This window comes from Ischnura elegans, chromosome 2 (assembly GCF_921293095.1).
Source record: "Ischnura elegans chromosome 2, ioIscEleg1.1, whole genome shotgun sequence".
Classification (NCBI taxonomy): domain Eukaryota; kingdom Metazoa; phylum Arthropoda; class Insecta; order Odonata; family Coenagrionidae; genus Ischnura; species Ischnura elegans.
This window is the reverse complement of record NC_060247.1, coordinates 109,517,655-109,533,206: the sequence shown is the minus strand read 5'-3', so window position 1 is coordinate 109,533,206 and position 15,552 is coordinate 109,517,655. Positions and strand designations below refer to the sequence as shown.

The following is a 15,552-nucleotide window of genomic DNA, read 5'->3' as shown; positions in this document are numbered from 1 at the left end:
TACAAAACGAACGCAATGATAATGGGACCGTATTAAAAATCTTGCATATTTTAAAGGCCTGTTCACACGGTACATTAACACGTACGGGTTAATGTCTGAATGTATGAATGCGAAAATGAACGCCAAAATGCACCGTGTAACCACCCAACTTGTGCGAATGCATGCACAGAAAATAAAACCTGTTCTTCTTTGGTTCATGCATTCGTACATGTTCCGTTCCGGTCCACCAAAATTTCACTCAAACATTCACGCAAACGTACATTAACTCGTACGTGTTAATGTATCGTGTAAACAAGCCTTTAGGGTCTGGGGGGGGCACGTGCCCCCGTGCCCCCCCCCCCCTGGATCCGCCTATGAGTTTAGTACATCACATATGATACAAAAAACGGTGAAGGGTCAAAATAAACCTCCAAAAAGGGTTAAAAAAAACAATTTCCACTTAAATGCATGAATATCTGCGCCCAGGTAAGCCTAATCAGAAATTATATGGAAATATTTTATGTACGTTATTATAGTGGTATAACTGAAGAAAAATACTAAATGATAACAGAAATGATAAAAATAACTTCCCCTAATAAAAAAGTGCACATTTAAAGTATGATAGAAAATATGAGACAACATGCTGACCTTTAATCTTGGCACCTCCAAGTACGAAAAGGTTGCGAAATGGGTTCGACTTTGGGAAACAACGGGTAGGTAAGGTTTTTGATTTTCATAGTATTAAATGAAGTCCATTCGTATCCTCATACCAGATGATAAGATGTATTCATCACAATCAATTTTTTTATGTATTTATAAGCCAGTTCTTGAACTTAATAATGGGCAAAAAAAGAGGATTTTCATTTCAAGTATATACTTGAAAATCATAAATGGTCTCATTTTCAAACATGTATTTGAATTCTGAAATATGGATTTTGAGATATCTGAATATAAAGAGGTTGCTGCTGAAATATGCAAAGATTACCTAAAAGTTTGTAAGAAAAATATTTATTTTTTGGTGAAAAATACTTCTTAAAATAAAATGGCAATGAAAGAAATTAAAGAACGAGTACTGTTGTTTTTCTATTATCATTCAAAAAGATATACTGTTCAGGCGATTTGAATGTAGTGACAGATGCGTGGTGATGGTTTTTTCCCAGAAGAAGTTTATTAATGTTATTTTAGCTTCCAGCGGGTGAGGAGCAGGGACTATTTGTCTTAAGATAGTCTGCGTACTGAAGGAATAGTGCGGCAGTTTCTTGATTACAAGCTTCTGCTTTCTTCGCCACGCAGGACAATCCCGATATGAAGTTCCTGCAATTGTAAAAAAAAATAATAAAAGGTGAAACGCAGACTACTTGCTTGCATTGAACAGAACTCAGAGGCCGGACAAGCAAAATTGACTGAGAATGATTTAAAAACGATCAGATATTAAGCAACTGAGAACATTATATCATCAAATCCAAGAGGGAGACGATTGAAGGTATCCGGATCAAAATTTATTCAGGTAATATTAATGAAACCAATGTTACTATTTTGTTACGCTGTTATTTCTACTGAATGACATTCCTTGTTCATCATTTTGTACACATGTTTAACACCATCTGAAGGTAGTCACTTTTATTCTCGTTGGGCATGAGGCAATGGTGTCGTGGTGCTGGAACACCGTTCCGGCACTGGTTAGGAAAACACAGAATTGTCAAATAGCACTTTGTCAAGTTTGGTGCCTCAAAATGTTTTAGTATATACAATCCTAATCGAAAAAAAAAGTTAAATCCACACAAAATTATTTGCAATTAAATGTTAATAATAACTCGTAATAAAAAAACATCTAATATTAATATATCACTCGTAAAAAAGTTAAGGAAAGTGCTTTCCGGCACTGCAAATTTTCCATGACACCACTGGCATGAAGTACAAATGCAAATGCTTCCGATGGTATCATTACCAAAGGTTTACCTTAAATTTAAAGTATTTAAATTGCCAATTGCATCGATAAGCTTCAAGTATAAAATAAGGCATGAAATTTCTCGTTTAAATGTACTGCATCTTTCGTACTGAATTCACCTTATCTCCCTCCGAAATGAGGGAAATAAAGTAAGAAAAAAGTGTCGTCGAATTTATTTGTTGAATCGTGCGCGAGGGTAAGGGCTTGCAGTGACCAATTTCATGCATAATATTATTCTTTGTTACATTGTTTTCTTCCCATTTTCTTACATTGTGTACCTTCCATTTTGTAATTTTGTAACTTGTGTGCCTCCCATTTGGCAACTTTTAAGTACCACCATACCCCTTCCCAGCTTCGCCATCTTGGCCACCATTCTACCCCAAATCACTCAATATAAGGTCATACTCTACCTGTATCTGGTATTTGAACCTTACGATGCTGCACAGCGACGAAACTGGTTGTTACTAAAATCATACGTGAAATTTACAAAGTTTTTCATTTAACATGAAGCGATTTCACAAAGTCACGCCTCAAACCATCAATTTTATTATTCTTTGAAATATAAATCGACAATACTTTGAATTGAGTGTAAGGGAGGAGGCCGTCATTTACACCAATGGCAACACACCGTAATACCAATCCATTTCCATCGAAGGCATCAGTTCGAACGCAGGTTTTCCCCGTTTAAAACAATTTCTGCAGTTTTATTGGTACAAACAAAGCGTTTTCTACAAGCAGTTAAGGAACATTACTTAAAACTGGTGTCAGGTTGGGACATAGGCTCCTCACACTTATGCAATTTCTTATAGCAAATTCTAAGGGAATACGAAATGCTCAAAGTTGGGTAACATGATTTTACGCGCAAATATGTGTATGTAACATAGTTGAGAAAAAACTGACTGAAAAATTTACCAAGGGTAGAGGAGTTCTAAATCTTCAGCGCAAGTATTCCCTCTTGCATTAGATTTTTTTATTGAATTTTGAGTGCTTCTATAATTTTTTCTTCTCTATTTAGGACTATTTTATTTTCGTTATTCCTATAGATTAACGAAGTTTCCTCTTATCAAAGCAGTTTGTGGGAACGAAAGCTAAGGGAATAAGAAACGGTCAAATTTGGGTAACTCTACGCAAAAATACAGGAAGTGCTTGTTTGAGATCAAATTAACGCAAAATAAACTTAGGGGCAGAGAATTTTTCAATCTTCAACGCAAGTTTTCCATCCTGCATAAGATGCTTGAGGCAGGATTTAAAAAAAATAATTCTGAATGCTTTATAACTTTTTCACTATCAAGGCCTGTTCTATTTATGTTATATCTATGGATTCACTCAGTTCATACATATTTATGCCACCATCCGGCTAAGTATTCGACTTATCAAACCGTATTACAGAATAAAACATCAATAATAATAATAATAAAATCCTCACCTGCACAAAGCTTCTGGAGTGAATTCTAAAGTTCTGCTATCACTTCTATCATCTGGTATAAGAGATATAGTGCAATTGCTTTCCTGGGTCACAATGCAGCGCATGTTCTGACTGTCGTCGATAGCTGTAAGTAGAACCACATGAATATGGACATATGCTCACAGAGTTTTGGAATTAGTAGTATCTTGCATGGGCGTACCCAGCGAGGGGCAGGAGGAGGCAGCTGCCCCCTCCCAAAGAAGCTAAAGTAAATGTAGTTCAAAACGAAAGTTTTGAATAATTTTTCTTTAAATCCATGAAAATTGACATTAGTATATAACATATATTTAAAATAAAGATATTTTATTTTTGATAGAATAAATTTAAAAACTAATAAAGTGTTGTCGTAATTTTCTTGAAATTTTAGTTTCCTTAACCTTTTCTGTGTTACATCTTGAACGACCACGGCTTGCCCCCGTCTAGTTTTGACCCTGGGCACGCTATTGGTATTTTGTGAAAAGAAAACGTGGCCACAAGAAACATGTCAAAGAATTTTAAAGCAACTAATGAGTTTTTGAGACCCAAATGGAATTTTCTCAGCCAATTTGACAGCACAATGTTGAAGATCAGATAATTATACTTCAAGCACTATACTTTCCATCTCAGTTGAAAATTTTTATTGCATTACTTTTTACGATAATTTTTTCGCAGCTTCTACGTCCTATGCTAAGTTTATTTTTTTTAATGCTTCATGCGATTAAATTCTGATTGACTTTCCGCACTTCCTGCTGGGAGCATGATAAAGAAATGAGTTGCTTCGGCTTCGTCTCACAAAAAATTGAAAAGACAATAAATTGAGGAGAAAAATTATGCCAGGATATTGTAATTATAATGGATAGCTGATGCCAGTGGGAATCAAATTTACTGATGTTCAGGTCGAAAACTCACCATTTTTAAACTACTGAAACTTTCAGCCAAGCGCTCCGATTGGCCGCGAGTTCGACCTGGTGCCGGTTGCTCTGGACAACCCGGGACTTCGAACTATTTCCATGCATTTCCACATAGAGTTTATATTATTATAGTGTACAGAATTTATGCATCTGCATTTGCCTTAGTCCAGAGCATCCGTCAACAGGGTAAAGTCGCGGCCAATCGGAGCGCTTGGCTCAAATTTTCTGTGGTTTAAAAATAGTACGTTTTCTACGGAAGCATCATCAGTAACTTTGGTTAATACTAGCATCAGCTAAATTCTAAAATTGAAATGCCTTAAAGAATCGATATCTGATAGATAGTTATACATGGAGCTGGATAACGAAAATAAACTCCTACATAAAATACAGCCGACGTATTACGTGTGTTGTTAAATTTAAATCCTTGTTTTACTGGCTATTTCATTATTATTTGTGTATCATATTGCTTTATCGTTATTACTTGATTTTTTCGTGTAGGTACTTTGAGCATTTTGATCAGGCAATTATTGTAAATTTTGTTGTGTTTTGCTTCAAGGGTATGTTCAATACCAAATTTACCAGGGGGTAAAATGTTTATAGGAACCCCAATTTCTGTAAAAGTTAATGCGGAATAAATGAAGACATAAGAGGAGAATGGAACAGACTGGAATTCAGACTTCACATCTGATAGCATTCCATTCTCCTTTTTTTAAGCATAAGCTATCCAGAGTTAAAATTTTGTGGTATAATTTTTCCCCACTCTGTATTAAACTCAATATCAAACTCTATCAACTAAAACTTCATAAGCACTTACTTCCTATTTCCACCCGAAAAACGTTAATCTCTACCTTGGTATTTCCTTCTTTTGATTTTTGTATACTTATTTATAATGATATGCATAAAGAGTAGGATAAAACTTTACAAAAAGGTGCTTAATTCAAGTGCAAGATATGTATTTAATTTAAGAAAGGAAGTTCATATATCACAGTACAGAATCAGCCTAGGTTGGCTAAATCTTTGTAACCGAAGAAAATATTTACTCGGTGTTCTTCTTTTTAAGATGTTCATAGAGAGAATCCTTGATTATCTCCTGAAATTTTTCATGAACAGATCAGTAACCACTCAGATGGCATCTCGCAAAAAGGACTATTTACGTTATCCAATTCCACGTATAACCGTCTATCAGAAATCATTTCTAGTTAAGACATCTAACTTTTGGAATTCTCTCCCTTAGGATCTAAAACAGAAGGTTTCCCACCATGCATTTAAATATAATTTATACATGGCTCTACTCAATGGAGAGCGAAAATAAACTCCTAAATAAAATACAGCCTACACATTACGTGTGTCGTTAAATTAAAATCCTTGTTTTACTTGCTATTTCATTATTATTTGTGTATCATATTGCCTTATCGATATTACTTGATTTTTTCGTGTACTTTGAGCTTTTTGATGAGTCAATTATTTTAAATTGTGTTGTGTTTAGCTCCAAGGGTATGCCCAGAGCCTTAACAAACATGTATTATATTCTATATTTTTCGTCCGAATTTTTTAATCGTGCACACATGAAATCTGAACGTGTCTCTTATTAAAAATAGAGGAGAAAATAAACTTCATCAACAAAAATTATCTTTAAAAAACCTTACTTGTCAACCTGTCTCCGCCTCCTTCGCAGAAGAAAGCGACTGTGGCGGCGAAAATACCACGAAAAAACCGCTCCCCCACGTCTCTCACATATTGGTTGCATTGAGCTCTTTCATCTATGGCACTGTATGCACAATTTAATATCGACTCCGACTTGCTGGAAAGAATAATAATTCATTGTTAAATAAATTAGGGTTAAAAAAATGTTGGACTCCACTCCCGCACAGCATGCAATGTTCGAGCTATTTGAACTTCAATTACTTCGGCGTACCTGCAGATGTGAGCACAGGTAGGGCATCTACTTTCATTGTACATTCCCCGCGTCACATTTTCCGGAAGGAAATGCTCCATGATGCACACCTGGAAATCGTTTTTTCCCCCCTGCAGACAGAAATTTGGTGAAAGAGATTGGATACTCCGAGTTCAAAAGATTGGCATACGCAGCTAAGGCAAAACTAGATTTAATACTGATGCATAAATAAGTATTTAAGGATTGGGATAGCACTTGGGTACATGAATTCGGAATGGAACAGAACTAAACCGGCGTCTAAATTTAAAAAGAAGCTTTCTAAACGATTTCTACCATCAATTTCATTTAAAAACGTCCGGTTTAACCCAACAGAGGGCATCATTACCGGCAAATCACAGATCCTAAATTCACGTTTGAAGGTGGTAACTTCTTGACTTTATGTTTTTTTAATACTAAGCATGTAGTCAATAATCATCGTGGCGGTATCTACTTTTGTTTTGGGGATATAAGTATAAATACCTAAAAGGACCAATGTACCACAATTCTCCTCGGTTTTCCAACCGAGTAAGGGAATGAATTTTGCATGCCTACTACAACATACAGTCAGGTCTAAAACATGCAGATCCTAATTTGGTTAAAAACGCGAGCAGAATACATTCAAGTCATTCGCCGGGAAAAAATCTGATTCTTCATCAGCCAATGCATCATTTTTGGTATATATTGTGTTTATTGTATACAGAGGTCTTCGAACACTATTTTCCTGAATATCCGTTTTAGACCATATATTTATATTTTTTACCCTCTTATAAATGATAACTTCAGGCTTTACTTTGTGAAACCTCTCCATATTGGAAATAAAGAAATAAAACTTTGTAAGGTTCACTATTATTTTAATATGGGCACGTCCCGGGTTTCTTACCGTGGTTTCGTAACCTGAAGATGTAACCACGTTACGAAACCCGGGTCGTGCCCATATTAAAATAATTTCGTAACCTGAAGATGTAACCACGTTACGAAACCCGGGTCGTGCCCATATTAAAATAATAGTGAACCTTATAAAGTTTTATTTCTTTATTTCCAATAACCCTCTTATTCTGGAGTGGCACTAGCAAGAAATGCCATAGGTATTTAAATCAAATGTAACATCCTTGAGAAAAAATTCTGCTATGTTATTTTTTGCTATCAACGAGCTGTTTTTTATTTTACAATTATTATATTAATTTTTAACTGTAAAATTTATACTGATTCTTTATTCAAGAGTTTAATTCATGCATAATTATTAATTTGGACAATGAACTGCCTCAAAGCCGATATTTCGGCTCAAGGGACTTTTCGGCTCAGACGCAAAAGCCGATAGATCCGCCTGTGGCACTAGGAGGGTTGAAGAAACAATTTTTTTATTATATATACATCTTTATAGTAACCAGGAAGTGCTATGGAGAGTAGGAGAAAAGAGAAGCCTCCTAAAAACATTAAGCAGAAGAAGGGACAACTTAGTTGGCCACATTTTGAGGCACGATGGTCTGATGAAGACAATCGTTGAAGGACAAGTGGTAGGGAAAAAGGGCAAGGGACGGCCCCGAATGAGTTATATAGGACAGGTTATAAAGGATGAAAAAGAGGATAAATATGTAGCTATGAAGAGATTAGCGGATAGGAGAGAGAAATGGAGAGCTGCGTCAAACCAATCTTAGGATTGTTGACTAATGATGATGATACATCTTTTGCACCACCAAAGCGTCAGGATGGTGTTTTCAAAGTCGGTCGCCTATACATACGCAGGACCCTTAGTAACACGTAATTGTTTACGAATTTGTACCAGATATGTGGCTTGTCGATTTTGCTTCGTTGTTATGACGCAGGACGACACCCTCTTCTCCCATCCCCCTTCTTCCCCCGCTGTGATACTGTGTTGCAGCACTAGGCTCGCCGGGCAGGCCAGTTAGGCGTCCCCGTGAGGCGTTGGTGATAGCATCATGTCTCGTCGTAACGGGCTTATGTTCAAAGAAATGCTTGCAGAACAGGAAATTATCAGTGAAATTGATTCGGCGACTTCTGAAGAAGAAAATCCGAGGATGAGTGTAGTCATTTTAAAATCTTAAGACAGTGAAAACGTATCGTCATCGTGATGCCTTGACAATTATTTATTTATTTAGAGAGGTTGCTAGGGACATGATTCCAGACAGTAGGTTTTGTTCCTTTAAAAGTAATCTCTGAGCAAAGTTTTTAGGGCATTGTTTCATCGTTAGCCAAATATGTATTTGTTTAAAATGTGATTAAAAAAGGCTACTTATTTTATTCACCAAATATTTGTTTTCGTCATTTGTCACGAGTCATTTGTAGCCAATTAGAGCAAACTTTCTTCTATAATCTTGTGTGTTTACATTAAATATTTGATCATTGATTTGATTTTTTATACCGAGATTAAACATTTTAGAGTCAAGGAGTCTCTAAATTATTCCAAAATACTATTTCTAATCTTGCTATATTAAAACTGTTCACGAAAATTACGCGGTTAAGACGATTTCTGGCACCTGTCAAAAATGGTACACAATTGGCCTTAATAGGGAGTCCAAGGCTAAATGTGCGTCGATGATTTATAATGGGAGTCGGGGTTTGGAGTGAATAAAAACCGAGCAAAAGCATTAAAACCCAGTGTATGTCAATGGAAGCTAGGAATATAATCAGTAGTTTTGAGGCGAAGGGCTGGGGTAAACCAAATCATTACATTTTTTTTAAACAATTTTTTGCATCAGGCATGGGTTATCACAAATCTGAAACCAAAATAATTATATTTATTGAAAATCGGTGGAATATTTTTTATTGTAAAAGAGCGTTATCACTCAATTGCATGATAGAGAAATACACTGGAACTCTAAATTAAGACGATAGCGAAGAGCTAATAAGAAAATCGGCGAGGAGTTTGGCATCACATGCCATTAAAATTTGGACCTACCGTCGTGTATATCTGGCATCGTTCACTCTGACCCATAAACGCAAATCATCGCAAGAATTCAGTGGATGGAAAGAAAAAATAATTCACGGCATCAGAAACAACTCTTCCCCATGCAGCCATCCGCTCGTAATTTTAAATAAGAAATAGGGACGTTAATAAGAAAGTCACAGCTCCTTGTGGAAACGTTTGATATTTAAATGTTGATGTTGATGCTCATTGAATATTGTTATTTAGGGCCGTGTATTTTTAATGTTTTTGGGGATTTGTTCACTGCGAGGGGGGAAGTACAGGGGGTCCGGACCCCCCTCTAAATATTCAAAATTAGTTTAAAACGCTTAGTACCCCGTTTTAAAAAAATTTCCCCCTGGTTTTGGATTCCCCCCCCCCCCGAAACGAAATTCCTGGCTACTCCACTAGAATTTCTAATGAGGATTGTTGAGAAAAAATAAAAAAAGGATAGTTGCTTGAAGGAGTAAGACAAGAAAGAAAGCTGTAATTAGAATAGAATAAAAGAGTTTTAAGAAAAAAACCAATCGCCTGACGATACACCAGTTTTCATGAGTTGGTGACGACATAAGATTTCTGGTGCATATACTCGGTCTGGGAGAGCCATTATTTTGTGGGAAGGGTACACGGATAAGAGCGTAAACAGCAACGAGAAATGCGAGGTCCATGCGATGAGGGGAGAAGTATCTCAGAAGCAGTGACCCACTAAGCATGAGTTTGTGACGTCATCATATCCCTTCATCCAAGTGAATAGCTCAAGAAATAGGCGACGGATAGAAAAAGTGAAAAATATGGGTGCTTATATTTTTCTATCTCTATCGCAACCAACAATAAAATTAAATTGTTGGACGAGTATATTATCTATTAAAAGATTTAAAGTACCTACATGCTTGAACATTAGCACGCTGCTTACCGACATATTTTAAATTAATATAATTATTACCTGTATAGGGAATTAGAGATTAGAAAAATATCAATTCATGTAAAGACATAAGATGTAGTTCGGTACGATAAAAGGAAGATTACTTAATCAATGCCAAGAATAAGGGGAGGAAAAGTGCTTGTAGAATGACCGGATCTGATTCTGGGGTTAGAATTGTGGAATATTTGTACCTGTGCCTCGAAACTGGTTGTACGACTAGTAAAATATATTAGTGAAAAAGAGCAAGCGATACAGATATAATTCCACAAATACTCCAACAAATATACTTCCACCAATTCACGCCCATTATGACTAAAAATACGACTAAATTCCACTAAAAATTACTAAAATTAAATATTGGGTCACAATGAAGGTTTAATTTGAAGAGACTTACTTTCCTTCCGCAGCCTTCATCAGGTGGCTTATAAACAGTCTCGTTTGCATATATTGTCTCGTTTTGAGGGATTGGATCCGAAATTGCTGTATCCAAAAGTGAAAGGCACACCCCTATCATGAGAAGAAAACAAGCGATAAACAAAAATGAAACACCAGTGGAAGACAGTGACGGTTTAGAGAAGAAGGCAGCAATCAGATTGGAGTGATATGCTATGGCACGCGAGGGAACAAATTTTACATGCGTAACATTTTTCCGAGCACTTCGTGAGAAGTATACAGACAACAACTCTTTCAGCTCATAAACGTGGTGAGTTAGAGCGGAAAATAAATTTTATAATATTGGTCGCTTCACGCATTCTGCATTCGTGCTTTGAAGAATTTTCAGCTCCTTGAAAAAACCAAGTCCACCTATTACATACGTGCGTGAACTTCGGTCATCATTTTATCTTTACTTGAGTACGTCCACTATTGCTGCACCGATAACTACGGTTATCATCCCATAAACTTTAATAAGTCTCAATACATATGGATAATCAACCGTAAATATAAGAGCACGTAGCTAAAAAAACAGAAGGTCGCATGTACATGATATTGACGGAAAAATAACCAAACATGATCCCACCATATTAGGTCAAAGCTTATTTGCTGACTAGACCAAATGTAAATGAAAACACATATATCATCTCTCAGCTAAAAGGCAAGCTCCAAACATCATCAAAGATTCAAATAAGCCAAACATTATCACACTGCGCCGGTCACCAAAAGGCATTACCATATATGTCTCGTCACGTCTTAACTGAACACGACGCTGTGGCATCTTAGCAAAACATACCGGCTACAGCACATCAAGAAACTGTCTACGTACTTATCCGAACACCAAACATTTCTATCACTACACCCGGTCCCTTAGGCAAAATAATTCCTCCCGCAAACCTAACGCTGAAAATGAGACATATACACTGAGGTAACATGAATAAAGAACGTAAAGGAGAGAAGTTCGTAAGCAAGCTTAAAAATTGCTCGTAAATATGACTTCGAACGCAAAACATGCAGAAAATAGACTTTCACTTTCACTCGAAAATTTCTATAACGAGAATAATAAACCGCGATTAGAGAGAAGTACTTAGTGAAAGCGCAAAGTGAAAAACTGTAAAATGCACATTAAACTATAAATCGGTACTCACCGAGTAAAAATAACAGCTTGAGGGACTCCATTTCCCTGATTAAAACTTTCACCCGCACTTTGTGTTAACACTGCACATAATATTCCAGCTGGTGTCCTTCAAACACTCTCTCCTTCAATAATATGATCCCAATGATACCGAAGCTCCCACTGTCATGAAAAAAGTCCATTAGAAGCTGGATACCGAAATAGGGACAAGTTCCATCACAACGCGGAAGAGGTCACATCAAAAGGCTTTCTCTGATAACACGAGTCTTTCGTCAGCCAATTCTATTTGAGTCCAAATTTCACTCCGACATTCTCGGCATGACTCCTCTATCGTAATGAAAGCCCAGGGAAGTAATTTATAGTCCAAGCGACGACTCACTCACTCGGCTTAATGCAGTAGACAATTTTGAGGCTGGAAATTTCTGTACTCCAACAGCCTTCTTTACTTCGTGGAATCGCATAGCGATACCTACATAGTGATAAAATCAATTTTCAAAATTCCACGAAGTTAATTTGAAACCTAGGTCCGTGAAATTAATGTCCATAGCCGGATTTAGAGGGGGGCAAGGGAGCACGTCCCGTCCCGTCCGGTGCTTAGAAAATACAGTAGACAACAAATTTTATACGGTTATCATTACGTTGGTCTTGTTTTGTGTATTACGGAACCTCAATTATTTAATTTCATATTAACAACTTTCATATTTAAATAAAGAGAATATTTCGCAGAGTAATTGATGTATCTTGTTTTTAGTCTCAATAAGGATAAGATCATTCGCATGTCAGACCTTTGTGCCCCCAACCCCCAGGAAAAAATCCTGGATCCGCCCCGGTTAATGTCTATCGAACTTTGTAAAGTGATTTTATTTCCATAAATCACTATATTAATTCATGCTAACAACAAAGTAAGTGTCGTAATCAGAAGGACAGGACCGGCGCATGGTGGGCTATTATCGAAAACAGCTGATCATTCAAACATTCATTTTCGCTTTCGAAGTGGAAATTTGAAATTTCACCAACTGATTACACAGATTCCACACTAAATTCAACCAGGAATGCCGACCAACAAAAAATATTGGGGGGCCCAAACCGGGGATCTTGCCCCGGGAAATTATATAAGTAGTGAGTTTTAAGTTTTCTAATCACTTTAGAAGAGTCAAATGATCAACATTAGAACCCTGATAACTCGAATTTCGATATCTGGACACTCCGAGGAAAATCGACAAGCCTGACATATTTTTTCCTCACACCCAAAACGAATTTTTGAGGGGGCTCGGGAGGGTTTTTATACCATGACGTTTGCAGCGCGAGAATGAATACTTAGCTGTTTCACAAAATAAAATATATTGCGACCGGTTTCGATACAGCGTATCATCATCTGGCCTATTCAAGTAGCAACATGTCCCCAGATGATGATACGCTGTATCGAAACCGGTCGCAATATATTTTATTTTGTGAAACAGCTAAGTGTTTTCTTAACCTTTGTGAATTGAAGATCCTTTATAGGGAAAACGATGATTTATTTGAGGACAGCAAATACAGATCGACCTCAGACGAGAGAGGTACGGCTTATTTGTGATAAGATTTTTTAGAAAACAAAGCGAGAGCGGAACTTGTGAGGCAACGCGGCGTAGTGACAAATCGCCGCTATAACTTTTTCAAAACCAGTAAAGGCCGATATATTTGGCTAAAAATTTCAAACGTTTAAGTATCATTTATTAGCGACGCCGCGCAGGGGCGCAGCTAGGAATTAAGTCTAGGGGGTTTCAGATGCAAAACACTGGGGTATCTGATGGCGTGGAATACCCGCCAGTGTAAGCGGGAGATGCGCCCCCCTCCCCTAGAAATATTTTTAGATAAATAGTTCAAAATTGTGAGTTTTACGGCCTTCTGAGGGATATTTTATTAATATTTACACTATTCTATAAGTAATATTGATCCAATTAAGTTAAATGGATTAAAATTAAAAATTTCTCTGAGCTCTGGTGGGGTTTTATCCCCCAAAATCCCCCTCTCTTTAAAAATATTACTTTAAAATCGCTCCTATGACAGTTGAATATTAAGTATTTAGAAAATTTTCTTTTATCATTTTTGCTATTTTTGTAAGCACTTAAATATTCTTTCTTTCTGACTTTGAAGCTTCTTTTTGTCTGCAGACAGGATGAAGCTTCGAAGCGTCTGTTTCTGGTCAGATCTATCGCCTATATACTCAACTGGATCTAAATTTCTCTGCTCAAAAAAAATCTATAATAACACACCATTTTACCTCCTAACCCTTAAGCCCCCACCTATTACCTATTGGGAGATCTCTTGTCCTCACTTCGGTATCAACAAAGCAACCAGGATATTTTGACGGCAGTCGCCGATAAGAAATGAACTTTTCGGCCCGATCTAGGCTCTAATCTTCGAATCCCCTCTCCGAACTCCCATCTTATGAGCCTCCTTTGTCTTTTGACTTGTTTCTGATCCTGTGTTTCTGGTTTTGTTCTTTATCTAACTTTAACAAAGCAGCTACGGTCTACTACAACTCCTTCCAAGCTAGAACGCAGTAGTGTAGCCTCGCCACAATACCGATATTTATCAGTTGCCAGTCCTAGGTGAACGCTTCGTCTTTTAAATTCTGTTTTTATTTTTTAAATTTTGGATTTTTAATCCTTACCCTCTTGAGATTGAACAACTGAGGCCAAATTCCTCAAGGAAATCAGTGAAATCAGTGGCTGATTGTTGGGAGGTAAGGGGAGAGGACCTGTTCACATTTCAGATACCATCTACGTTCCACGCCGACTGCCATAATTGACCACCCCACCGTAATTTCTGGAAAAATTGAAATGTTAGTAATATTTATGGTGAAAGTCAATGAGCTTATTTATTTTATGTTCTAAAAATAATATTTAAAAATAATATATGTTTCTCTATGCATCTAAAAGCCACTTGTCACGCATATTAATCCTAAAACGTATTATCGTTGAGAATTGGGTATTGCATACCACCAAGATGCAGAGGAAAGTGGCGAAGCATCTCCCTCCAAAGCCAAGGTAATAAATCGCCCACGTGAAATGAGTGTGGTTTTCAGCGCAAACCTATGACTAATATTATAATGAAGCTTCGCGTTTAGCTTTAAATATTTTATGTGATTTGGATTCCGGTCCATCGGGTTTTTCCCAATGGCAATAATTAAGAATTCCACCGCTGTCGAGAAACATTTAAATTTATAACAAATGTCGCTGTGTGCCACTTAAGCGCTATTTGGTGATCCTCAACTAATTGAGATATCTTGGGAGTCCCATCTCCATTGCATTGCGATTTTAAATGAACCGCGAGGGCCTGACATCCCATGGACCCCGTTAAATTGCCACGAAAATCAAGTAACCAGAATAGCGCAGAGATCTGCTCTTTTCCCAAAGAAGCCAAAATATCTACGGTCCAATTCCTGGCCCAGGGGATTTTTCCATAGCATTTTATGTAAGTTTCACCGCCGTTCACGCGGTGGATTCATATTATATTGGGAAGGTAAGGGTAAAGCTGAGTCGGTAGAGTATATGTCTACCCTCTAGATAGGCTAGGTACTATCGTTTTCAATAATATGTAGACACTCACAAGTACCATTTTACTGACGCCAGATCGGTGGAAACTTGGAGGGTTAGCACTCAAAGCTAACTTCATCCTTTACCTTTACGACGCCAGAAGCCAACGAGGACGGACGTGGAAGCGATCGGTCTAGAGAAATGGGAGTAAAACTCCACTAGAAAAGCCCTATCAGATAGATGGCATTTATATAACTCACGTCCACGCACACGTTGGGCCGTCGCACAGTGGTCGGAAATCGAAAAACGCCGGACAAAAGTCCGAAATGGCTTTTTTTGAGGTAGACAATTGAAATTTAGCACAAATACGGGAAAATATTTGCTGATTTTGAAATAGCAAGTCG

The 15,552-nt window shown here is 37.2% G+C and overlaps 1 protein-coding gene across 1 annotated transcript; it reads right to left on the bottom strand.

Moving 5' to 3' along the window:
- Positions 1–1,048: 1,048 nt before the first annotated feature.
- On the bottom strand, positions 1,049–11,878 carry LOC124154346. The gene is made up of 6 exons (XM_046528017.1): positions 11,641–11,878; positions 10,455–10,567; positions 6,198–6,307; positions 5,929–6,083; positions 3,354–3,477; positions 1,049–1,293 (listed from the first exon to the last, which is right to left on the bottom strand). Exons 1-6 carry the CDS (start codon positions 11,669–11,671, stop codon positions 1,161–1,163), a joined length of 666 nt encoding a protein of 221 aa, XP_046383973.1. The 5' UTR covers positions 11,672–11,878; the 3' UTR covers positions 1,049–1,160.
- Between the last annotated feature and the right edge of the window lie 3,674 nt (positions 11,879–15,552).

Excerpts from the sequence above, each read along its gene's own strand:
- LOC124154346 (XM_046528017.1), bottom strand. The coding sequence starts at position 11,671 with ATGGAGTCCCTCAAGCTGTTATTTTTACTCG. Across the intron at positions 10,568-11,640 it reads CAAGCTGTTATTTTTACTCG|GGGTGTGCCTTTCACTTTTG; the intron begins GTGAGTACCGAT and ends TTCTCATGATAG. Across the intron at positions 3,478-5,928 it reads AGGCGGAGACAGGTTGACAA|CTATCGACGACAGTCAGAAC; the intron begins GTAAGGTTTTTT and ends TTCTACTTACAG.